Raw genomic sequence first — 25,351 nt, forward strand, 5'->3', positions numbered from 1 at the left:
AACCGCCTAAGACCGCCTCAGCTGGCGGTGCAATTTTTTGCCAATGGTGCGAGACGAAATCACGGACTTGGTCCTGATTGACGGGAAGTGCGGACGGATTTGACGGACTCGGCTTGATTAGTCCCTGACATGGAACTGATCCGAACGGACTTGAGCGACATTTGTGAAGGGTAACCACCGCTTTTAACCGACTTGTTACCTTCTCGAAAAGACTACCCACTCAGATGTCGGACGTTGTCGGCTGCACTTGGCTCTAGACGTTCAAGCCGTGCAACGAAACACACCGCCTCAGCCTTGCCATTCAGGAACATGGCCTCAAAATTTGATACCATTGTTCACCGACCTGGCGGCTGCGGTTAGGTGCGTGAACCGTTGTTCACCGACTTGTTACGCCTATGTTGTCCCTGTGAAGTTCGGCTAACGGCCGAGTCTAACGGGAGTTGGCAGACCTGTGTTTGGTTTATACCGTAGTATGACCGACTCAGGTAGAGGTACCTGTCGGTATATTCCGAGTTTTACGCACTCGGGCGTCAATGACGGGTCGTCATCACCGCTGATGACGTAGACGTGCTGGCCACGTTATTTGAAGGAGCCATGTTTGCCCAACGGACGAGGCCGAGACAGCCGTTGACAATTTTGGCATCCTTCATCTTTGACCGCCTTAGTTGGGTAAGCCGCTCGGCAGGCGACGGTTATGACCTAAACAAGCCGCTGAAGCACTGTTCGTTGCCGTACAAGAACGAGACGGCCAGTCCATTACTGCTTAATGGGCGATCTGTCGGGTTGGCTTGTCACCGACTTGGATGACAATACGCCCTGCGCAGGCGTACTTAGAAGGGACATGAGGTTAAAGATACGGGTTTCCCACCCGTACTAAACATGGGCTTGGGCCAACGTCCTTGGGTGGCAGTGCGCATGCCACGTACCCAGCTGGACGGAATGTCAAGTTGAGATGCTAATGACATTGACTATGTTATGCTAAGTGCTCGAGGGATTTGCATCGCAAATGAGTATTATTAGCATATCAAATGGTGCGGACAGGCAATTTACATGACGGGTAGGAATGTCAGCGCCGGTTGGTGGACTGATTGCCGTAGGTCCATTATAATAACAGGTGGATGCTATATTAACACCCCTGCGTCCAATCATGTCCAGGGCTTTGTTTCCCTGTGGCTTTAAAAGGGAGGGACCTGCTAGTCTGTCGACACTGTTCCAGACATGAGCTTGACGGACCGCAAAAGTTTTCTGAAGGCGAGCAGACGACTGAAGCTCAAAGATGCAGAGTCTCCGGGCGGTAGTGGTAGCGATCGTTGTGATGTCCCTAGTAAACGTTCTAAGAAGTCGGGCAAGAAACGCTCCCGTAAGGCGAAGCCATCTCCGGCTGAAAAACCCAGTGGTAAGCGTAAACGTAAGACCGATCGTTCTGCCGATGAGGATGATGACGGGTCACCGGTTGCCAGTGGTTCTCACCCGGCTGCTCCGGGAGAGACTACTTCACCTGCAGAGACTACATCTGCTCTTGTGGAGATACTTCACCTGCACAGACTACGTCTGCTGCTGCTAGTGAGACAGTGAGTAATGAGACGGCTGATGCCATTGGTTCTCCCCCGGCTGCTCCGGGAGAGACACCACCTGTTGCTACTATGAGCCCTCATCCTGCGTCAGGAGAGGTTCCTGTGCCCAGTGCGAAAGAGCTTGAGTCCTCGTCATCAGCAGAGGCTGCCCAGCCCGCTCCTGCCATAGTTTCGTGTGCTGCGATGTCCCCGCCGAAAAAGATAGTGCGGAGGGTTCGTTATCAGGATAGCCCACCTGATTTTGAGCCAGATATGATCCTTGATGCCGCTACGGGCGAGTTCAGGCCCAGACGCCCAGACGACGGTGATATCACCGCTGAGTCCGACTCGGAGGTTGACGAGGATGCGGCAGAGGACGATGACTTTTATGACAGGCAGTATGTAGGTGAGGCAAGCTCTGACGACGATGATGACGTTGCTGCTGTGTTGGCGGAGGACGACACCCCTCCTGTCTGGCGTATGTCGGAGACTACCGATGCTAATATATTTGAGGAGACGATTTTGACCATGAGAGAGGGACCGACTTTCACCTTGCCCAGCCACGCCACGCCCGTGAGCTCGATTACTTTTTTAAGTTTATTCCAGCTACACTGATCAGATTGGCCAAGGACGAGACTAATAAATACGCCAAATTCCACCACCAGCGACATATCGCTAGGAAAATAGATAAATACTGGCGTAACGCTGACTACCGAGAGGTGCAGGCGTTCATTGGCGTCTTAGTCTGTATGGGTATCGACCGTAAATCATCAGTGGAGGATTATTGGTCTAGCGATCCCTTTCTGAGAAACCAGGGTATTTCTACTGTGATTACCCGCAGTCGCTTTCAGCAGCTTATGCGATACTTTCATCTGGCAGACCCAGAGAACGATCCACGTCGTGATCCTGATGAGGCACGCCGCCGACGTCGGTGTCAGGAGGATCCCCTGTATAAAATCAATCCATGGATGGAGCCCATAGTTGACCGGTGCGTAAATAATTATAAGATGGGTAGAGAGATCTCCATCGACGAGGGCATGGTGCGATTTAAGGGCCGTTCTAAATTTAAGCAGAGATTACCGCATAAGCCTGATCGAGACGGTTTCAAGATATGGCAGCTGTGCGACTCCACCACTGCATACATCGCTAACTTTGCACCGTACCTAGGTGTGAAATATCGGGATCGGACTGATGGGAGACGGCAGGAGCGAGGTGTGGTGAAAAGAATTACGATGGAGCTGGTCCAGCCATTCTGTGGATATAATCACAGCCTATTCTGTGATAGCCTGTTTAGCACGGTCGTTACTGCTAGAGAGCTGATGGAGCCCGGGATCTACATGGTCGGGAGTTTTCAACCGCCGTAATCGTCGCACCATGCCCCCTCAATTAATTCCGCCGGGTAAGAGGAAGCGCCTTCCTCTGTCTGTTGGGGATATGAAAGCCACGACCAGAACGGACTCTCGTCTTAACATCACTGCTTATCAGGATAGTAACGCTCAGGTGCTGATCTTGAATACGGTCTATCCACCCTTGGAGTGCGTGCCAGTGGGGGAGGGAGACGAGCGGCGACAAGTGCCTCTGTCGCTGTATAATTATCGCCGGTACATGGAGGCGTCCAGACCGAGCCAACCAGAAGCGCAAGTACTTTCACACTGGGCGCAAGAACCACAGATGGTGGACATATCTGGCATGTTACCTGATTGATGTTGCCCTGGTAAATGCATATATATGCTTCAAGCATGTACACCCTGATAGTAAGCTGACCCATAAGATGTTTCATCTGCGTGTCGGGAAACAACTCATTGGCGGTTATTGTGGGCGATCGCAGCCCAGTGTGAGAGAGGTCGAGGCCACTGTTTCTCTTGCCTCGTACATCAATCCACAAAATCAGCCGATGCACGTTGTCAGCCGTTTGGAGGGGCGGCAGAAATGCTGTAAAGTATGTAGCAGAGAGGGTAAGACCACTGCGAGCGGACGACTGTCTGAGACGTCCAAAGGATGTAGTCTGTGCGGGGTTCATCTTCACGAGGGCGAGTGTTTTTGCGGCTTTTCATCATCGCATGATGCTACGAGGTAAGAGGAGCATTGGCGTGCAGACCTCTACTCACACAGCCCCGACGACACCCATCAGCAAGAGAACCCGACGTAAATAACGGACAGGGGACAGCTTCGCCTAACAGTGGCTTGACTGTATTCTTAACACGGACCATGATCACATTTTGAGCACGGTTGTGCCGTTTGTTTGTGCTTTACGATCCCGCTGATTGTAAATTGAAACACGGATTATTTTGTACAATCCCTGATTGTAATCTTTGTAACACGGACCATGCACTCGGACGTCGAGACAGACTCTGAGATTTATTATTCGGCATAATGTAAATTATTCCCGAATAAAATACTATCTATGGATCGCATATTTTCGTTTGTTTTGTTTAGACGGATTATTTTGTACAATTCCCCCTATTATAATTTTTGAAACACGGATCTGCCACCCCGATTGTAATTTTTGAAACACGGACCATGCACTCGGACGTCGAGACAGACTCCGAGATTTATTGTTCGGCATAATGTAAATTATTCCCGAATAAAATACTATCTATGATCGCATATTTTCGTTTGTTTTGTTTTTACCCCCACTTTCGTTTTTGGCAGATCCGTAAGGACGCTATAGTAATGGATGAACGTGCGTTGTATCACGTGGGAGGGGCACAGCCCAACGGAGGCTGTGCTCGTGCGACGTAGACGTTGTACCAACCATCTGTCGTTGGGGTTAGTGCATAGAGCAGTTGCACTGTCCAGAGCTAAGGTGGTACAAACTGCACCTTAGTAACAACTGCACAACTAACGTGTTAGGAAACGGTAACACTAACGAGCTAAGTGTTCACTGAACTGGCCAAACTACGTACACGCCTTCCTTCAATGGCGGAACTATGTCGTTGACACTACGTCAAAGCAGACTGCAATGTGCGACTCTTCCAAGTCGTTCAAAGTACGTGGCCAAGTGACACAACCCAGGGGAAACAGGACAGGTGCTGCCGCACCCATAGCACTAACCCCTGGGTCTTCTACTAACCCACGAGAGAGGTGACGTTTCCCCGGTGTGGCCGTGCGTGCCGGCGAACGAGCTTTACTTCCGCGAAAGTAAGCTAGAAAAGGGCATAAAAGTGCACGTCCCCCGGGGCAAACAACGCCCGTGACCTCGTCATTTTCTGGACACAACCTCACCAGCGGTTGCCCCTCTATACGGGCATGCAAAAATTTTTGAAGTCTTACACGTATATGGTCGGTAATCGTACCCCGAAAATGCGGTATTTTCCCGCCAAATGCCTGGCAGGAAAGCGTGCAGGAGAGCCTATCTTCTGTAGACACGGAAAAGGGGGCCGGTTTTGACCGACTTGGCAGGATAACGGACAGGGGCGCTCGGCAGGAAAAGGGTTAATAAATACAAGGCCTGTTAGTAAAAGGGCCACTAAGACACCATCAACATACTGGGCAACTAGCTAAGTCTGCAGAACATAACTTTTGCCGTATTATTTTTAAGAGTTACACAGAGCAAAACAAGGATGAGAGTTGGCGTTCACACAATTGTTGCTGACCATTTGATTAAAATGGCCGGGTGAGAATAGGTCAGCCATACAGTACTGTTGTATTCAATCGCTGACCATTGTATGACCCACGGCATCGCAGCCTGAAACCATCACATCAACACCAAATAGTTATGTAAACACTCCAACACCTGGGCCTACAGCGTATCTACAACACAAAAGTGAACAACTCTCACGGTATTGTTGAAAATATTGCTGGTATTACGCGGTTAATGACGGTACGACCACAATGGCATGCTTTTAGTGGTAGAAACAATACTACACTACATGTATGTAGGTGTAGGTTTAGCTACATGTAAGCTGTGACCCATACACCCCCTTTCCCTGTTGACAAGTCCAGTTTTAACACCAAAAACAATGGAATAGGGCCAAACCAAGGTAATGAATGGGTAGAATTAGTGAAGAATACAGCATTTTTCCTGGCTGTCATTGGATTAAAGTTGTCAGTATCGGTCACTGCACAGAGAGACAATGGCTGCATTGCATAAGATTACGGAAAAGTACATTTATTTTCGACGCCTCCGTAAATCAAAATACAATATGCATACTTGTCAGAGGCCTGAATACTTTCCCCTTGCCAGTTTTGCTGTGAAGTCACTGAACCTTACAGTCTAACACTTGCAATGGGAATATTGTCTGACATCATCTAACACAACATACCAAACACAGCAACTGTTTTCAAAGAATGCGATCTCAGCTTGTCACGTGCTCGGTGTCGTACACACTGAACAACATATTCCGGTATGTCCAAATTAAGAAATAAATTTTGTGATACATTAAATGTTCTCCCATTAAATCTACAAGTGTAAAATAATTTTGATTTGGAAATTTTCACTCGGAATCAAAATGAGGTACAGTAAGTACCCATGATGAACACAAAACTATCGTCCCATCTTCCATATTGTGAACTGAAGTACAACTCATTTTATTTCAAGTGATGCTTGCATCTTACAGATTTATCCCTATTGAAAACTGCTACATAGACAGACAGAGACGGTCTTTATAAATCTTAACAGAGTAGTCATAACAATTACGGAATCTGTTCTGAGGAACGCAACGATCTACTGCTCACCACTCCCACGGCAAACCTACAAAATGTCCTATTAACACTTCAACAGTTAAGAACAAAGAGTAGATCTGCACCTCTGGAGAATTCCTTAAGATCATAATATTTAAATGATAAATGATATCCGTTTTATCGGTGGAAACTATATAATTTGATATCAGTTACTGCATCATTAGCGATGTATACACCAAGGTCCAACCAGTGTCTGAAAATTACATCAATGTTGGTGATCTGCACAATTAATTTTGTATCTCTGAATAAACTCTAATATGTACAATATCACTGGGCTGCAACGAGAGCCATGATGTCATATGAGTTATTTACTCTATTTATATTTTGATTGATGATTTTGAACTCTGTGCACCCAACCAGCGTTAGTCTTTTCAACACTGAAAACTGTACCACTATGGAATGCTACAGTCCCACTTATTCTCAATGATCTCTGTAACTCTATAAACATTTTATCAGTCAGTCTATTCCATTCAAAGTTCAGCACTGAGTTTTATTTATTTTTTGTCTTGGCCGCCATCCCTGTGTTAATTCTATGGAGAAAAATAAAATTTTTGAATTTCGAAAAACTAACTTGGTGAAAAGTTGATTTACACCAAGAGCTTTAAAATGAACCCCCACAAGTTGTAGATCAGAAAAGAATTGAAAAAGTTTGAGAGTCTGAATATCAGTCCCTGAGGCACATTCTACCTTTAGTTAAAGTTCACAAATTCATCATTCATAAATGAATAAATTATATGTGAAGGTTTCAGAAACAAAACACTCTGTATCGCTTAACTTCTGCAATCTGGACTCCGAACTTGATTCTACGGAAATGGCAATTTGAACCCAACCTTGTCCTGTAATCTCCTTGATATTTACGGCAGTGTTGTCTGGTGTAAGTCCATACAAGGTTGTGTCTATTGTACATACAACTTTCAACCAAGGACACACCTCATAGTCTAAGGTAATGGACTCAATGCTATTAAAACCTTTGAACAAAACACTGAAAGAACCCTGTCACTGTTAAAATCTAAACTTCATGGTTACTACATAAACTTTATCGATTCATTCATACACTGATTAATGTACTTGAATATTCTATCACTTCGTCACTTCTCCAATTCAAAGTTTCATAGTATCATTTCTTCTTTTTTCATTTGACCATGGGATCAGAGTGATGCAGAAACCACGTAAGATCTCTTCAGTTTTACAGGTCTTTGCAGATGAATGAATTCAATGATACTCACAAGGACGTTTTTTTTCTAACTGCAAATCCTCAGTCTGAAGTTAAGTGATTTCATTGACAATGCCTAGCTTGTACAGTTGAAACTGGTCAACTTTGTGATGGACTTGCAAAGCGGAATATCTAGGCCGATATCTTGATTTGATATGCCATCAATTCAATGCCTATCAACAGCATAAACATGAATATATATTTTTTGAAATATCAAACTTAAACCTATAATAATCATTTAGTTTGACTGGATTTGTAATACATGTAAATCAGAAATATTGGGGGAAAAAAACGATATCAACAAAATTCAACTTCCGAACAATGGAACTGATTAATGTTTAAAGAAATTGTGAAGATTATCTTCTGCTAATGCTTGTGAAACAGAATGCTTCCAGTACCTGCGGCTCAACCACTTCTCTGTTTACAAAGATAGGGCGAGTTCTACGCATTGTCCATTTATCATTCACAAATCACCTTGCTCTGGTTATCTCATTTCCATGCCTCGGCATTTCCGTCTGTCAAGGTCACCCAGATAATGGCACAGGTTATCACAGTGTTACAACATACTGTAAGTTCAAGAAGTCACGCTGACTGAAATACAACAAAGATTACTTACTATGGAAAAATAAACTTAATATCCATCATCTGTACTGGACAACTAACCCTCAGTAAAAGGGTCGCCGATTAACCCTTTCGCCACCATGGTTTGGCCCAAATCCATTCTTATCAATAGTGAATATGGACCTGTTTATGTAGAACTGGGGGTGAACAGGTTAAAAAGGGTCAATTTACACTCAATTATTGAACCTTATTCATTTTACATGTCAGCTATTAATTTTAATCCTGGTCTGGTTTGCTGCACGACAAAATTGATCCAATTTCATACAGACTTTTCTGTGATAACTCCAAATATAAATTGTACACTGTATTTCAATGAAGTCTACCAAAATGACACCTAAATCACAAAATTAGAATTTTCAGGGGGCTATGAAATAGGCAAACTTGTTCTGTAATTTGGGATACACACTACAAAACTACCTTCTCATTGGTAAAAATATTTGTGCAGTGGAAAAACATGTTGAAAGCATCACCCTATTTCACCTATACACCAAACCCTTGAATCATGGGTGACACCGTTCCAATTATCATACCCCTGCCAAATGACCTACAAATTACAATAACTATATAAATCTCTGCCATAAAAATAGTGTACCTACATACTACAGTGGCGAGTTAATGACCAACCAATTGTTTAATCTATTACCACAGCTTGCTGTAACCTCATCGGTTAGATAACAAGAAATTACACTTTCCCGCCAAAAGCTGGTCCGGCAACTACCACAATACCGTTTTTTTTTTTTCAAAACACTGAGGTCATACAAAAAGACAACATGTGGAATGGAATGGATAAACACTGAATACACAAGGCAGTGTATGGAGATGCATCATACAGTTTGCTGTCAAATTACAATATATGGCTGATATCGTCAGGTTTTCTGGCTTCAAAATCCTGAGTCCTAATTTAGACTGGTAATAAAACTGTTTCGATTTACAACCCAGAGTGTACAAAAAAACATGGTCTTTCCTGTGCCTCTCACCTCAAACAACCCTAGTATGCACAGATAGCCTTGTCCGGCTCAAAGTATGTTTACACAGGCAGAGCTTCTCAGACAGGAATCACACTAACGGCAGGGATGTAGAAAATAGGCAGAAGATAGAAAACGTTACCACCTGTGAATGGCAAAATTCTGGCTGTAAGCAGGGGAAAAACTACCAAATACATAAATGCTTAGGTTTTCAGAAATAAAAATTCACCAGGCAGAGAATCAGATTTCAGTCTGTAACACCTAATTTTCCACATGGTAATTGAATTTTCTGCATCCTTGAATTATTTGAAATATGGAATGAAGAAAAGCAAAGACCGGCATTTCAAGACTCAGAAATGGAGAACGTCACTTCACCATGTACTTGTACAAGAGATAAGTCCAACACAGTCATGAAGAAACAATTTCTATAAACAATTGCTCTTCCAATGTCTTTACATAAATAGAGTCACACCAGACTGGCAAAAACCATAGATGGTATGCAGAAACCAGGCAAGCTAGTAACAGTAGTGTTAATACAGTGTTTTATGATAAACATAAAGCTAGACATACTATCCACACAGCCTCTACCATTTGTTTGCTATACAGTAGGCATGGTAGGATAGAGCAATATATTGGAACGACACTGTCAACAGATTATATACACTAATATCGTTGATTACCTTGAACATACACATTACAAGCAGTTATCTGTCATCTGTATAGGCTCTGCCATTAAAAAATAAACGTTTAAAATTTGGTTCCTAATTTCCTTGTCCCCAATGCTGGGTGAGCATCAAAATTAGTGGACACAGAAAGTGTGATGCCTGAATCACTAGTGACCAACGGAGCTGTTTGGATTTGGGAAATACCACAGAGTATCTGGACTTGGGCAACTGCTGCTGTGGTAACATACATGGTCTGGTATTATTGTAGCTTGAAATGTGGAAACACTGCAATGTGAATTATAAACCAATTATATAACATTCAGAGCTGACTCAGTAAGTTATGTCAGAACTGTTTCTCATTTTATGCCAGGGTGTGTGTTTGTGTGTGTGTGATATTTACAGTAAACCCTCCTTCACAAGGTATTACTTACTATGTGATACACTGGGTCTTGAAACTAACTATATATATATACCGTTACACAACTGACATATAGATGGAACATCACATTATAAAGCACTGAATTCATAGCATATCTGAGGGTCAGTTGCAGCTAACACTGGCCGTTGTTACGTACCACGGTTAGTGACCCGCGACCCTTCAATCCACTGGAAAGTTTTTTTCAATTGGGTGAAAAGGGAGTGACCCTCCCAAAATATTTCCAAGTTTGCAAAACAGAATTCGTGCAACGACACTTGTTTCGCTCTTATCTTCCACCGAATGCGTGTGCAAGGCGTTACGTTTCCTTTTTGACTGGGGAATCGTGTGTGCAGTGTGAAAATGATACTAGACGGATAGGTGGTCAAATGTCAGTGCAGTGGTACACACGTTAGGTCACCAAGCCAAGTGACGTGTTAATACTCACGCATGGCAGTACGGCATCTTGTTGTACCCCTTGTAGTTTCTCATGTTCAGTGTCATCGCGCACACTTCACATTTGAAGCAGGCTTTGTGCCAGTACTGCAAGAAACGATAGAATAAAGACAAGCTTTCAGCGACAAAAGTTTTCGAAAGAGAGGCATAAGTTCACAAAGCAGGTTTGGAGAGTTCACCTTGTCTAAACAGTTCAGTTTCTCCATAGGGTACACGGTCTTTCTGCATTTTCCGCACGGTGGATTCATCTTTGCGGCTTGATATATCCAAACTCTCCGAACAATGGGGATAGAACGCTAGCCTGGCTACTGCAGAATCGCCTACTCCAAGATCACGACAGGCAAGTGCAAAATTACGCCAGAATTTACTGGTATTTCGCAGTGCCTTTAGATCTACGCCTTCCCTTTGAAAGTCAGCTCGTACGGGTGACGATGTCACATGTGAGCTACACGTAATTTGATTGGTTGAAACGTGTGCCGTAACGAGGTAAGCTATTCTGTCGTTATTGCTAAGTGCTGTCATTCAGCTCGGATACGTTGTCGGATATACTCTAGATAGGCTACCATAGGCAGTAGCGTCTTTATTTTGAAATCCCCACAACATTGGAAGGCATCTTTTCATTACCTTTACGCCTTTGGAAAAGTGTCTGCGGGCCTGTGTTCCACCATCAGCCTCTTGGCTTTTATTTGTATCTCCAGAAATCATTAAATTGTTCATAGTAGCCTAATTATAAAATACGCATGTAGGCCTAGGCCTACTATTGATCTGACAGAAAAATTCATATTCTTGAAAAGCAGTTTAGTCTTCAAGAATAATGCCCTAATGGTAAAGTACCTACTCCAAGAAATGTAGTCTAAAAGTTTCCAAATGAACAATTTTCTACGAGACAAAGTAAATAACTTGATGTTCCGATAACATGGTTTTCAAAAATAGGGTAGGTAGGTCGGCAGGGATTTTGTTTTTCTAAAATATTTTTATTTTTAAATATGCACTTTTCAGGGGTTTAGGGCGATCAAACACTGGCCACAACATGTCCAGAAAAACGTATCATACATATAAAAGGAATAAAAACATAAAAGACGTCCTCGTTCAAGCAAAAATCAAATGCCAGATAATGAACACGTGATTTTACGGGTTTTTTCTTTCTTTTTTTACTTCCGTGTTTACGTTTAGGCAAAAAATAGGGTAGGTCGGGTTATCAGGGTTTTTTTCTTTGGCCTTAGCATCAAATGAGAAGAGATTATATGAACCCGATATGATCGACGTTGCTTTCGCATTTGGTCTACACGACAAATTCCAACCGAAAATGTCGGGTTTATTTGTTGCGCCATCATGTTTTAAACCGTGCTATTGAATCAGCAATGTCAAGCATGCCACGCCAGAGGCTAGATTTAATTTATGGGGGTGATCTACTGTGTGGGAAGTCAGGTGCAGCCAACGGAGCTATTCATCTAAAAAGCTATTCCAGGAGCAATTTTTGAGGGCAGGGGAAATTATAATTTTGCTTGGGGAGGGGACATATTTTTAGGTAGCAGGGGAGCAAATTTTAGGTTTTTTGTCGGGGAGGGCAGATATCAGTTGATTGTGCAGGGGACAGGGCTTTGCGAAAAACGAGGAGAGGGGAAGCCACTTTTGAAACGGGGACAGGGGAAGTTGGGCCATGGTGTTTCCAGGGTTGGGGACACAGGGCAAGTACAGGAGCCAGTCAACCTTATCATTCGGGATGGAAACCAAATAGAAGGCCATTGCAGTACTGTATGATGTCTTCAGGGGAATGTTAGTTTTAAGGGGAAATTTTTTCACAGGGCAGGGGAAAATCGACAATATTTTTTATCTCAGGATAAGGTAGCTTCATGTCTGCTAAGGAAATGGAATGACAAAATTTTGAGGGGAATTTTTTTGCAGGGCAGGGGAAATTGGCAAATTTTTGCCTCTGGGCAGGGGAGCTTCAAAAATTGACAGTGGGGAGGGGAAACAGGCAAAAATAAGTGGGGAGTGGGTAAAAATGAAGTTTGAGTGGGGAGGGTAAGTCAAAAAATTTTCAGTGGGAGGGCAAATTATGAACAGCTAATCAATTACCCTAATGACTTAAAATTAGTCAGTTCGCATTACTTGTCATGTACAATATATAATATCATAGTAAAGACCCCTTTAAAAGTGCATTGTTCGTTGGCTGCACCTGGGAAGTTGCATTCCATTCAATGAAGTAGGTCTAAGTCACTCTCAATATTTACGGCACCTGTGTCAATCGATGATGAGCTAACCGACAGACCGTGAATCGTGATGTTAACAATATCTGTTCATTTGATCACAGACCCGTTTCCTTGAGGGTAGGGTATGATTTGATTGACGGCTGAATGGATGCATTAGCGTGGTCTCAGGCTGTACAAGGGAAGAGAAGTTGCGTTCATCGGTCAGTAGGCCTACACCGAACGTATCACGATTTCCCGGATGGAAAACCTACGACTACTGACAAACTACCATAGAAGGGAAGGCAATATATCTGGAAATCTATAATCCCAAAAATAGTGTGAATTTAGTGACTTCCAGGAACGGAAACCGAAAGTTTGTATCTTACTAATTATAGTAAGATAAAGGATCGAAATCTGAAAAAGCAACAGATTATATCCGTCACTTGGCTTTTATAATTAATATGATTTAACCCCGTTTCTTCAACATCTAACAACAACATTTGGCAATTAAATCTTCCCAAAAATCCATATGGTCTCTGGTACACAATACGCAAGGCACCGAGGAAAACACTCCACGGTTGTTATAGGGGCGATGACTGGATCTCGATGTGTATTTTCATGCGATGAGTTCCAGAAAGACAATTAGAAAAACAATTCCATTGTTCATCTTCTCGGTTGAAGTTACCCATGATTAACTTCGTTATCGTAATGAATCGGGTTTGACCACAGGCGTACGGAATGTCCAATGTGGTATTTTTATATCACTCTACAGTGAACACTAAAAGCTCCCCTGGGTTCAACTGGCAACGTCACTTGCAAAGTAAGTGATTTCTAGTTCGAACAAAACCGTAGTTCTGAACAAAAAACCTGGATACTAGCATTACGCACACAAACAGACTCTCTTGACATTGATATTGAATACAACGTGGGATTTTGACATGACTTAGATGTTTGTTTTTAAAAAACAAATCTACGGGAAAGTACATCAAAAGATACCGAATAGAAAGCTAACAATAAGGGATAACATCGTTAATTTTGGAACGTTTACATCAATGAAGACACAGTGACTAATTAATGTAGTTATTGTTGAGTGCATTACGTATGAAAACATAAACTGTCACGAAACAATGAGCTGGTATTTTCATAACATTTGCATGAAATATTCACATCACCAAAATTACATTTAAGCCCTAATATCTGCATGCGTCTCTACGTTATACGCGCAGCGTCTGTGTTGCTAGTTCACCCGGTAGGCACATTATATTCAAGTGTTTAAATGTAGCATATGTAACATACATTTTCTAGGACACATCCCAAGTATAGCATATGTTCAATGGAGCTGTAAATTGCTGCTCATGCACACCCAACAGGTACATATCTCAATACATGTAAGTACACGCACAATAACAACGTGAAGTAATAATAGCATTATAGGATATCGTCATTTAGGTTGCGGCTACTTTTCTCGCGACATGATTGAAAATAAATCAAATTCAATCGTTTTTATTTCTGGCCAGTATAGTTAGCTCTTGGCTGACCTGTGTAAAAGAAGCTCAGCATGGCGTTGGCTGGAATATCTGTCATACGACTGTAAACTATATTCGTTTAATAAATGGTTTCTCATTATAGAATTGAATTTTCGAATTAAGACGAGTTCATAGTCTTGAAACCTTGGACTACATGAACAAAGTAATTTGACTATGACTTTATTAGTTGGCGCGCTTTGTGAGAAAACGCCGCGCACTCTAACAACGATTCCTGAAAATCTTACAAGACATATTTTGTATCCATTAAAACCCGTCTAATGTCAATTTGACCCTTATTAGTCTTCAGTTAGCATCGATATATTATAATTACATTTTTGGATTCCGATGATCTCAATATCTTCAGTCCATCCAGTGAAAAAAGCTCGCAAAAGCTCAGTTACGCCTGTGGTTTCTATGCCGTTGAACATGACATCATATATATTAAACCAGAAAAAAACAACGGTTTAATTGTATTAATGTACGGCCGAAGAATTTTAAATTTTCCTGACGTCCGACATCCACCTTAAAGCGGAAAAGTTTCATCTTGGTGTTATTACAATTACCATGGTTCATGGACCATGATTCAAGGTAGAACGCGCCTTTTAGACGGTCTTTATGGAATACTACACAGCAGGTTCATAACTCGTAACCTTTAAACACACTATTGGCGTAAAACTATGGATTACTGCACTTTACTGATCGTGGCCCGTACCCTATAGATACACACTATTGATGTCGAACATGTGACAGGTGTATTTCATAATAGACTCGGAACAAAATATTCACGGTACCCAATAAACCATCATGTGTGACACTACGATTTTATTTGTCAAGAATATTTTTCCATTACAGTTCTTGGTAACTTTCAAAATACATAATTTTACAGGAAAATTGACCAATAGGATCTGTGGGATGTCAACGTGATGAAGGGGCTTCCGAGTCGTTTTCTGGGCTACCTCGGCGTTTCTGCTTATTTTCTTTTTTCTTTTTTTTTAAAGGTAATTAAAATCCATGTGTCTACCACCAACATTAAGTGCATGTCTACATAATTGTGAATAAGTAAAGCAAACGAAAAACGTACGTACATATCAGCACGACGTGCCATGAGAAGTTCTCTTTTTGAAAAGGAATGTAAACATTTATTCACAAACAGTGACTTTGATAGTAGATATGTCTACCGTCAACATGAAGCGTAATGTCTACATAATTGTAAACAAGCAAAGCAAACGAGAAAAGTACAAAGAATATTTTGAATAAATGAGTTCAAGGGACAGGAAGTCACACCAGACCCGAAAACTCAGTTGCATCATGATTTTATCTCCAGTCTTTACTCCCAGGCTAATTACACAAATTTGCAGGGCATGTCTTATCTGTTACGTATGTGAATTTGTTTTTGAACTTAATAATCTGTTGAAACTCAACCGTCCACTGTCATCCAACTCTCACGAAGAGGAGCGAGCTTCTTTTTTTTTCTTTTTTTTTTTGAAAAAGATAAAAATTTATTTCCACATAGTCACAAATAAAACAAATCTACATAACTGTGAATGCATTAAAATTACAATGCGTCTTGTCTGAAGACAAAAAAAAACCCAAATAATTAGCTGTTTAATTACAAAGATCATCATATGAATGCATTAAGGATGCATTCTTCTCCTTCAAGTCTTACAACGCTTGAAAATTTTGTGATAAAATCCTCAGTTTTGTTCATCATCTTATACGTGAAATACAATGTATTCATCCATGAGGAGAGATAACATTTCAATTGCATGACATAGGATTGAAGGGAAACTTTAATCCCATCTAGAGTAACCGAATTTCGAATATTCCAAACTGTATATTTTACAAAGGAAGTAATACAGTAAATAATGTCAGAAGTTGCATTATTATCATTTTCGATTCCTGCAATTGCTAATCTTTTGATATTGATATTATAATCAAAGTTGTGTTTTCTGACAAAGAAACAAATACATTTCTGCCAGATTTCTTTAACATATTTACACTTAAATAAGATGTGTTCCAGTGTTTCTTCTTGGCCACAAATATGACATTTCCCATCGACTTAAATTGAAAGTTTTGGCCAAGCTTCCTGTGACTAGGCCTCGATGGAAAATCTTCCAATTTAAATCATTTACTGAATTGCTGACAATTCCTGTTGAATTAAGACGGCTGAATAGAGTAGCTTTGTAACTGTCAGTGAGGCTTAGATTCTCAGCCCATTTTTGACCAATCTGACCTTTGACTGCATGCCATTTCTTATCAACTAATTTCCAATAAAGTGACTTGGTTTTGACATCACTTTTTGTCAGACCATAATTCTCTCAGTCTAAAATATCATAGTTTTCTTCATTTTGGATGTTTGAAGAGATGATTTGTTTCCAGGAATCTGGAATAGCATTGAGGAGTGTTTCATACTCTGTCTTGATTTCCTCTTGCACATGTCTAATTATACCTCCTCTAATTTTTGCAATTATTTCCCATTGTTGAAGCCAGTCATTTCTGTCATCATTCCAGATGTCCTTAAGCCTTAAAATTCCACTCTTTGACCACTTTTCATAAAAGAGGACACTTCCTTCACTCTTAATATTGTCATTATACCACAGAACTTCTCTAAGAAGATTCTGTTTTGATGTTGGTAGATTCACTCTTGTAAGTCTAAGTGATTTCCAGGTATTTAACATATCCCCATACACCATTGGGGTTCCTTTGTTGTTGACTTTGAAATTGAGATGGAGGTAGTGATAATCACTATTAAGTTTATTGTCATAATTCGCTATGAAATATTTTGATAATCTGGCCCATTTAGGGGTCCCTTTATCTGGATTTTTCTCAAATAATTTCATAAGCCACTTTAATTGGAGTGCATTATTTTTTTCTTCAATGTCGACAACTTTTTTGCCACAGTCATCATATCTTGAATGAAAATGCCCCTTTTTATAACTTCTCGTTTGCCTCTCCAAATAAAATTCCATAATTTACTATTTGCTTCATTAATAATTTCCTTAGGTACGTGATCAAATGATGCCAGGTACCATAATTTTGATGCAGCTAGCATATTAGCTACAATTGCCCTGCCTTTAAAAGACAAATTTCTAGTATTCCAGATCTTAAGACAATTCGTAAATTTTTCCATCACTGTTTTCCAGTTTTCTCTAGATGTGTTACTGTTTCCAAACCCAACTCCCAAGATCTGTAAAACCTTGTTTAAAAAATCGATCCCTTCCACTGAATCAGTGCGGTTTTTACAAAAACTTAGTAAAACTCCCAGCCCAGGAGCGAGCTTCATAACTGAGCAGCAACTGTGCAGCGCCTCCATACGATTGCGATAAGAGATGTTTTGCACCTGCGCAGTGCGCTTCTGTCCTTTTCGTTCAACATGTCTAAGAGAGGTAAACACCTAAATACTTACACATAAAACATCGAGCAACATCTTCAAAACAGACCCTCCAAATTTATTCTATAATGGACTAGAAGAATCTTCAATAATCCTTGATGTTAGTTATGCAGGTATTACTGCAAAATATTCTTGGAGCGTCACAAAAATTACGGCGTATCCGTCATGACTCTTTCCCCCTCTGCTCACAGAAAACAAACATGGCGAACGTAGTCCGTGCATTCAAAAGATGGGACGTTCACGGTTTTGTAGTCTAATGACCATTCCTTCCGATGGCTAAGCGTAAAACATGACACTGGTACAGAATTACTGAATATTTTTTGCTGTTGGCCAATGATAGTAAGAGAGTGCACAATGTTTCTCGATACAAATTATAGTACTCATCTTACCCACTTATCTGCTTGTGCAACGTAAATATTGGGACTGTGTCCGGAGATTTGCCCTATATTCTTGTCACTTTATGGCAATTAAACGACAGTTTCTACCCTGTATAACTAACACTTGCTGACTTGGTCTTTCTAGGACGTGGTGGTTCGTCCGGTGCGAAGTTTCGCATCTCTCTGGCTCTGCCGGTAGGGGCAGTTGTCAACTGTGCAGACAACACAGGTGAGATATAAACCTAAAATGTACATAGAACTATAACAGCATATTTACACTATACTCATTAAAATGTACAATTACTGATTTGTGCTAGTTGAGGTAATGGTCAAAGTTGTGTGTGCCTACCTCCATGTTTTGGTTACTTTATTTTTGTTAGTTTATTGTTTTTTTGAAGCATGTGAATGTAACGTCCTCTTTTAGCCATGTTGCATCTTATTAAAGACATACTTTCTATCAAAGACAGGGATGTGGGAAATTTTGTTTACAGGTGGCAAAAATAAAAATACAGGCGGTTGCAAGTAGTGTATATGCACACAAAGGTTATAAAAGTGTTCTGATTTTTTATTTAAACTAAATTTTCATCATTGGCAAATTTTAGCTGACAGCCGGTTGTTTGCCGGCCGCCAGCGATTTTCTACAATCCTGCAAGACGCCTCCAAAGATCTAACACATTGATATTGAAGTAATGTATTTTATTGAATGATTTGCATGGCTTCAAAAACATGGCGTGAATTGCAGTCATCAGTAGGAACACTGAATATGGCAAAGTTCGCAGCCTTTTTTTATGACTCTGTGCAGTTTTTGCTCCGGAGCTGTTTTCTCAATAATTTCTCTGGCGTTCCCAACTGCAAAAAGTAACTGATGTGCACGCTATCTCACGTGATTTGTAAAGTAGTCATTTGAGACGAAGCACATCTACAGTTGTTCATGGATTGTTTTCATGTCATGTCGTCAGAGGAGTTATATTTTCTGCTAAAGAGAAGTTGACTTTTATATCAGGTCATGCATCATGATAGGGGGAGAAGAACAGTTAGGTTTGTGCAAAAGTGCCAGTGTTACACTTCATACCCCGCCATGTTCATTCTCTCTTCAACACCAGTTCTCTGTAAACAGGCCCACACAAACCATCAATACAGTGTTTTTGCCAAGGTTGGGGAATATTGGTAAATGATTTGGGAACCCCGGTAACATTGCTGCTGTCCCTCTATTGATTGCATTGATATACCAAGGGGAAACCTGGTAAAATGACTGGGGAACCCTGGTAGCATTTACCTGCTTACTGCCCTTAGCAAAAACACTGTTAATAAGAACAGGTTTGAGCTATACCATGCTAGCAAAAGAGTTAAATAGCCTCAGTGGGTGAATACATGGATGACTTCTTGTACAAAGATGGTGTAAGGTGTGTGTGTCCGTATCACACAATGGAGAGCTGGAACGTTGGCCATGCATCGACAGCTAGCTGTAACCTGATGATTTTTTCACTATTTTTGTTTTGGCATATCAATTGCAAATTCTTACTCTAGTCACTAAGGCATGTTGAAAAAATAATTACAGCACTTGTGTGTGCAAGAATTCACATTTCAACAATAACAATGCAGTTTGCACATGTACAGGCTGAGTTGACAGGCTGAATACTGTGTATCTCAACATGCTTTGGGGAGTGGAACAAGAAACTAGTGGCATTAACAACAAAAAGAAGTGAACAAATCAACAGTTACTGGCCTTTTAGGCTCAGATGTTAGAAATTCAGAAGGTATTTCCCAATATACACAGCACTTAATATGTGGTGTTTGTATTCATGAACATCAATGACCAGTGTCATTACTGTATTATGTGAAATGAAAACGCTTAACAGAAGAAGTGGTGAATTTTTGTATTCGGCAGGTGCCAAGAACTTGTACATCATTTCAGTAAAAGGCATCAAGGGTAGATTAAACAGACTCCCAGCGGCTGGTTCTGGTGACATGGTCATGGCAACGGTGAAAAAAGGAAAACCAGAACTCCGGAAAAAGGGTGAGTGTTGGTTGGGAATGTGTAATTTCCAACTCTTACGGAGAAGTAGTGTTTGTGCCAAGATTTAAATGGAGAAACTTTACATCCAGTACCATTGGAATATATAACAAAATATGAATCAAAAAATGAAGTGTTCATACAGACATATCTTGTGACATGGTACGCCTATTGTTTTATTTCATTAGTCCTAATTCAAACCCAACAAACCTTTGATTTCCTGTGAATTATAAATCAGTGGAAACAAATCAATTTGGTTTCTCAGTGTAATTCAGGTATGTTCCTAAAGTCTCTATCAAACAAAAACCGAAGTGTTTCTTCCTCTGTTAATACGAACCAAAATACAGTTTCCTGGCTGCTAAAGATGATGTAGCTTCAGGGGCCAAATGAAACTCACTGTAGAAGTTGAGGTCTAAAGAGAGTGAAAGTGAAGTTAGATATGACCACCTTGTGTGCAGTATAAGTTCCGGAGCTGTTTTCTCAATAATATCTCTGGCGTTCCCACTGCAAAAACTAACTGATGTTGCACGCTATCTCACTTGACTTGTAAAGTAGTCATTTGAGACGAAGCACATCTACAGTTGTTCATAAAATAGTGACATGAGTTGTTTAAAAGCCAGTAGCTGTAACTTTTAATTATTTTTTCACAAGTTTTGTGTTTAATGTTAAACTATAGTTCTGTATCACTATCACTACGTAGCTCAGGTCACACGAGATTGCGCAGCACCTACTACCCAGCATTCAGTGCGCAAAACCCTACGCTGGTATGCCCAGCACTTTCAAAGTTGGTCCGAAAATTCGGGCTAAAATTCTACCTTTGGTAGTACTCTATGACACACTTCTCTATAATTAGAGATTCTTTGTAAAATCCCATTAGTTGGAGAGGTTTTCAGAAAATTCTGAGAACATTTGTGGACGATACGCACAAATTTGAAGTGTCGAGCGGGAACTCCGGTACATATCCAGTGGGTCCCCACGTGTACGTGACAAAACAATGGATGTGAAGGCAAGCAGTTCGAGAGCAGATTCATTGTCAGTCACCAATATCCTGAAATCAGTAGGTTGGGCCAGTGAACAGACTTTTGCAAAATTTTACAAGAGACCAGTTGTTACCCAAAATCTTGGGAAAGAAATACTGGATAAATTCATGAAGTAATACTGCATACTTGTCTTGGAAAGGCAGAATTGTTGGTTGTTGGATCATAAGAAATAAAGTTTGTTCTTTAGACTATATTGTGGTTTTTGTTTACCATATTTAAGGCTCATGGATACAACTCTGAACATCTCGTGTGACCTGAGCTACGTAGTGATAGTGATACAGAATTGGAAAATTAAACGAGACTTACCTTAAGTCGAAGTTTGATTGTAATTCTGTTAAGCTATCACGTAGTAGCTCAAGAGGTCACACGCCCACCCTGTGTGGGAATGTTGAACCTTTACATGTATATTCTGAGGTTATACCCTCCCTATATATTTGGATATTTGTATCCATTCCGCCGGATGAAAACTGAATGCTGGGTAGTAGGTGCTGCGCAATCTCGTGTGACCTCTTGAGCTACTACGTGATAGCTTAACAGAATTACAATCAAACTTCGACTTAAGGTAAGTCTCGTTTAATTTTCCAATTTCTTGTTCTACTCCGCAAAACATGTTTATATACCTGCCATTCAGCATGTTAACACTGCGTTATGTTCAAAATGCAGTTTTTGTTACGTTTGAATTCTAGTCTGGACCAGAATTCATATTTCCACGACAACAATGAAGTTTACACACGTACAGGCTGAATTTGATTACTATGAATCTCAATAATAGTCCGGGTTATAGAAGAAGAAGAAACTATAGTCAAAATTGAAAACGAAAATAGTGAATAGCTGATTAGAGTTGTACTTTTGTGGAACAACTTTATTTGATTCTGGATAGTTCACAACTTCACCAGTGTCTCATCCAGGATTGCATCAACATTGGGGTTTTCCCCCTTTACAAGGAAATTTAGGGGGATTTCACCAGTTTATGTGTTCTTCTTGTATCTTTAAGGTGTGACTGGCACCATTGGGTAGGGGGGTGCTTGTCCCCACCTTGACAAATTACTAGGGGTGCCAACATGTCAACAGACGAAGAATACCCTCATTCCCCTGTCTAGATGAAACACTGCTTCACTAATGAACAAGTGAATGTAGTTTCAACAAATCCACAAAACATCTCATGATACACCTATCACGAACGTTATACTTGTCAGTGATTGAGAATGCCAGCGTCCAGGTTTGTATGGCCTTTTTGCAACAAAACAAAGTTGAGCTCTTCAGTATAACAAGTGATAAACATTTGGGAAGTTTCCCTATCTAATATCTTTAAATTTCTTGTTTCACAGTGATGCCAGCAGTGATAATACGGCAGCGGAAACCGTATCGGCGGAAGGACGGAGTGGTGTTATATTTTGAGGACAATGCGGGGGTCATAGTCAATAACAAAGGAGAAATGAAAGGTAAGGCTGCCCACTGTTGTAATCATTTGTAGTGTATGACTTTAGAAAGCTGTTGAACCTTTGTCCTGTCAAGATTATATGACACCATCAGGTCAAGTTGGTTGAGACCAGTCACAGGCATAAAACTAGCATAATTTATTTTACTGACCAAAGCTGCTAAAGCATACTGTACCTGATAGATGAAAATACATATGGTTTTTGCTCAATACCACTTTTTACTGGCTTGGCACATCGAGGAAGCGATAGACCTTGCAGGATGTGGGTTAAATTTATCTGGGAATGGTCTCTACAAAAGATTTGTGACTTCTAGTACATTCTTGATGGCTTCCATGGTGTGAAGCCCATTTGTCGGTCTCCTGAAGGTGTACAACTGTTTTTAGCAGCCAGGAAAACGGTATTTTGATTGGTATTGGTGTTTGTTTGTTAGAGATTTTCTGAACATCACTTATATTACCACTGTAGTGGTTGAGGACTAAAAAGGGTAAAAGTGAAGTTAGCTATGACTTTGGTGTGTGCAGTTTTTGCTCCGGAGCTGTTTTCTCAATAATGTCTCTGGCGTTCCCTACTGCAAAAAATAACTGATGTTGCACGCTATCTCACTTGACTTGTAAAGTAGTCATTTGAGACGAAGCACATCTACAGTTTTTGGTAAAATAAGTGACATGAGTTGTTTAAAGGGCCAGCAGCTGTAACTTTTTGATGATTTTTTTCACTATTTTTGAGTTTAAAGTTAAACTATAGTTTACAGTCCTACTCCCAAAAGCATGTTGATACACCATTTAGCCTGTCAACACTGCGCTTATATGTTCAAATGCACAGTTTTTGTTACGTTTGAATTCTAGTCTGGACCAGACTTCAGATTTCCACAATCACAATGAAGTTTACACATGTACAGGCTGAACTGATTAAGTACTGCGTATCTCAATGTCCTCTGGGTTATAGAAGAAGAAACGATAATTAAAATTGAAAACAAAATTATTGAATATTTCTAAAATCTGAACAATGATAGTGTGACAGTCAGATACATGGTTTTGCATAGCGTATGAGTGGATGAGTTAAAAGCCAGAGGAGTTAAAACCATTGTCTGTCGCTCCACAAGCTAGTAGAGGAACTGTTCAATGATCTCGGTGAATAAAATGTTCTTAAGGGTAGCCAGACCGGCAGTTGTACTCACTGAGAGCAAGGATTCACATTAGATGTATTATTGTATTCTGTTGAACATTATATAGCAAACATTTTGTAAGTTTCCTGTACAGCAGATGTTCAACTAATGGCAATATGTCTACCCTGGACTAAACATCTTCAAAATTGATTTTCGTGACTTCAGTTTTATTTTGTCTTGAGTGGTGGTTCTCAGGTAAATTTTACCAGGATTTCTAAGTCATATCACAAAGTTTCCTTTTTTTTATACCAATGCAAGTAAATTCAAAACATCAGTATTATTGCCAATCCAAAACCATTTATCTGTCTCACCTAATCATATTAAAACACTGAGTTTAGCGTGAAATTTATAAAACAATCGTTTTCCTTCATTTTCAGGTTCGGCTATCACAGGTCCTGTTGCCAAGGAGTGCGCTGACCTTTGGCCTCGTATCGCAAGCAATGCTGGAAGTATCTCATAAGATGTTATCAGTTCCGTTTTATTTTGACACTGCATTTCACATGTGATATTAAAAGTATTGGATCTTTGGCCACAATATCTGGTGTTTGTCTTTTCTGTTCATGCTATTCCTCATGCATGAAAACTGATAGATGTTTTGAGTTGTGCAGCAGTCAATGTCAACTCCCATCCCCATCCCCCTCGGGGCAAAGTGGGGATTTGGAAATTAGTCATGAAAATTTTCAAATGCCCCACCCCCAGGGACAAGACAATCTGGAAAATCCCCACATAAAACAAGTGAATCCCCAAATTTCCCCCACCCCAATGGTATAAATTCTGCACTTGTCCATGAAAGTTACTAGGGGGATCAATATTATGCAATTGCCCCACCACCTCAGGCATAGTTTCACGGCAAACACGGTCTAACCCCCACATTTGTCCTGTATCGCCTGAAGTGGGATCCCTCTGGGATTACATTGACAGCTGCATCACTCAGACTGAAAGGGGTTTGTCTTGGGTGCATCAAGCTATTCAACTCCTTTGCTGACCCAAACTCTAAAGACCCCTTAGGTTACCAGTTAGTAATGTGAAATGTCAATCCACTAATTACCTCTTACAATGTGTGTGTTAGTGATCAGTCAACATATTTTACCCAACGTCTTACAAATTAGTCGGACAAACTGAATATGTGAAGTGTTCCTATGCCTATGATATTATAATGTGATTGGGTGCCATTTACATCACTGCTGATGTCAATCTTGCCATTGTAAACTGGTGTCCACAGTCATGTAGATGTTCAGTTTGTGAATGTGTGATGATAAGTTACGTACATGGTGCTGTGTGAAGTGACAATTGTGTGTCCGAGTGATTCTCCTACTATCAAACTAAAATTGTAGGATATTGTCACATTCCATAATTGTGGCATTCACACTGGGAGAGAGTTTTGGCCCAGAAACATTACCTTAATGGCACTGAAAGATTCCACTCCTTGGATGGTTGGTACAATTCTCTTACATGCTTCAAGGGATAGACCCTATTCAGGGCACATGAAATCATGCCGGTTGAGAAAAGCTGAAGTGCTACTGAAGATGTTACAATGAGACAAGTTTCAAATGGAATACAAAGAATTTACACTCCATTCATCCTTGAAACTAATGCTTCAATATTTATCCTGGAAAAGCTGAAAAATTGTTGACAG

The 25,351-nt window shown here is 40.7% G+C and overlaps 2 protein-coding genes across 7 annotated transcripts in view; one reads left to right on the top strand and one right to left on the bottom strand.

Annotated features, from left to right (window-relative positions):
* LOC139126629 (LIM and SH3 domain protein 1-like) overlaps positions 1-11,004 on the bottom strand; it is a 52,728-nt gene extending 41,724 nt beyond the window's left edge. For 4 of the 6 annotated variants that reach the window (XM_070692689.1, XM_070692687.1, XM_070692688.1 and 1 more), the window contains exons 1-2: positions 10,751-10,996; positions 10,564-10,658 (exon numbers count right to left, since the gene is read on the bottom strand). In XM_070692689.1, coding sequence (XP_070548790.1) covers positions 10,564-10,658; positions 10,751-10,819 — 164 coding nt within the window. In that variant the 5' untranslated portion in view covers positions 10,820-10,996. Of the gene's footprint in view, positions 1-10,563; positions 10,659-10,750 lie in introns of all 6 variants that reach the window. The other 2 variants (XM_070692686.1, XM_070692684.1) reach the window with 1 other exon arrangement.
* Positions 11,005-17,537: 6,533 nt separating this feature from the next.
* LOC139126631 (large ribosomal subunit protein uL14) lies at positions 17,538-24,250 on the top strand. The gene is made up of 5 exons (XM_070692690.1): positions 17,538-17,675; positions 18,203-18,286; positions 19,946-20,074; positions 22,440-22,553; positions 24,093-24,250. The coding sequence occupies exons 1-5, from the start codon at positions 17,663-17,665 to the stop codon at positions 24,173-24,175; spliced, it is 423 nt and encodes a 140-aa protein (XP_070548791.1). The 5' UTR covers positions 17,538-17,662; the 3' UTR covers positions 24,176-24,250.
* The last annotated feature ends 1,101 nt before the right edge of the window (positions 24,251-25,351 follow it).

Source organism: Ptychodera flava, unplaced genomic scaffold, assembly GCF_041260155.1.
Source record: "Ptychodera flava strain L36383 unplaced genomic scaffold, AS_Pfla_20210202 Scaffold_109__1_contigs__length_247351_pilon, whole genome shotgun sequence".
Lineage (NCBI taxonomy): Eukaryota > Metazoa > Hemichordata > Enteropneusta > Ptychoderidae > Ptychodera > Ptychodera flava.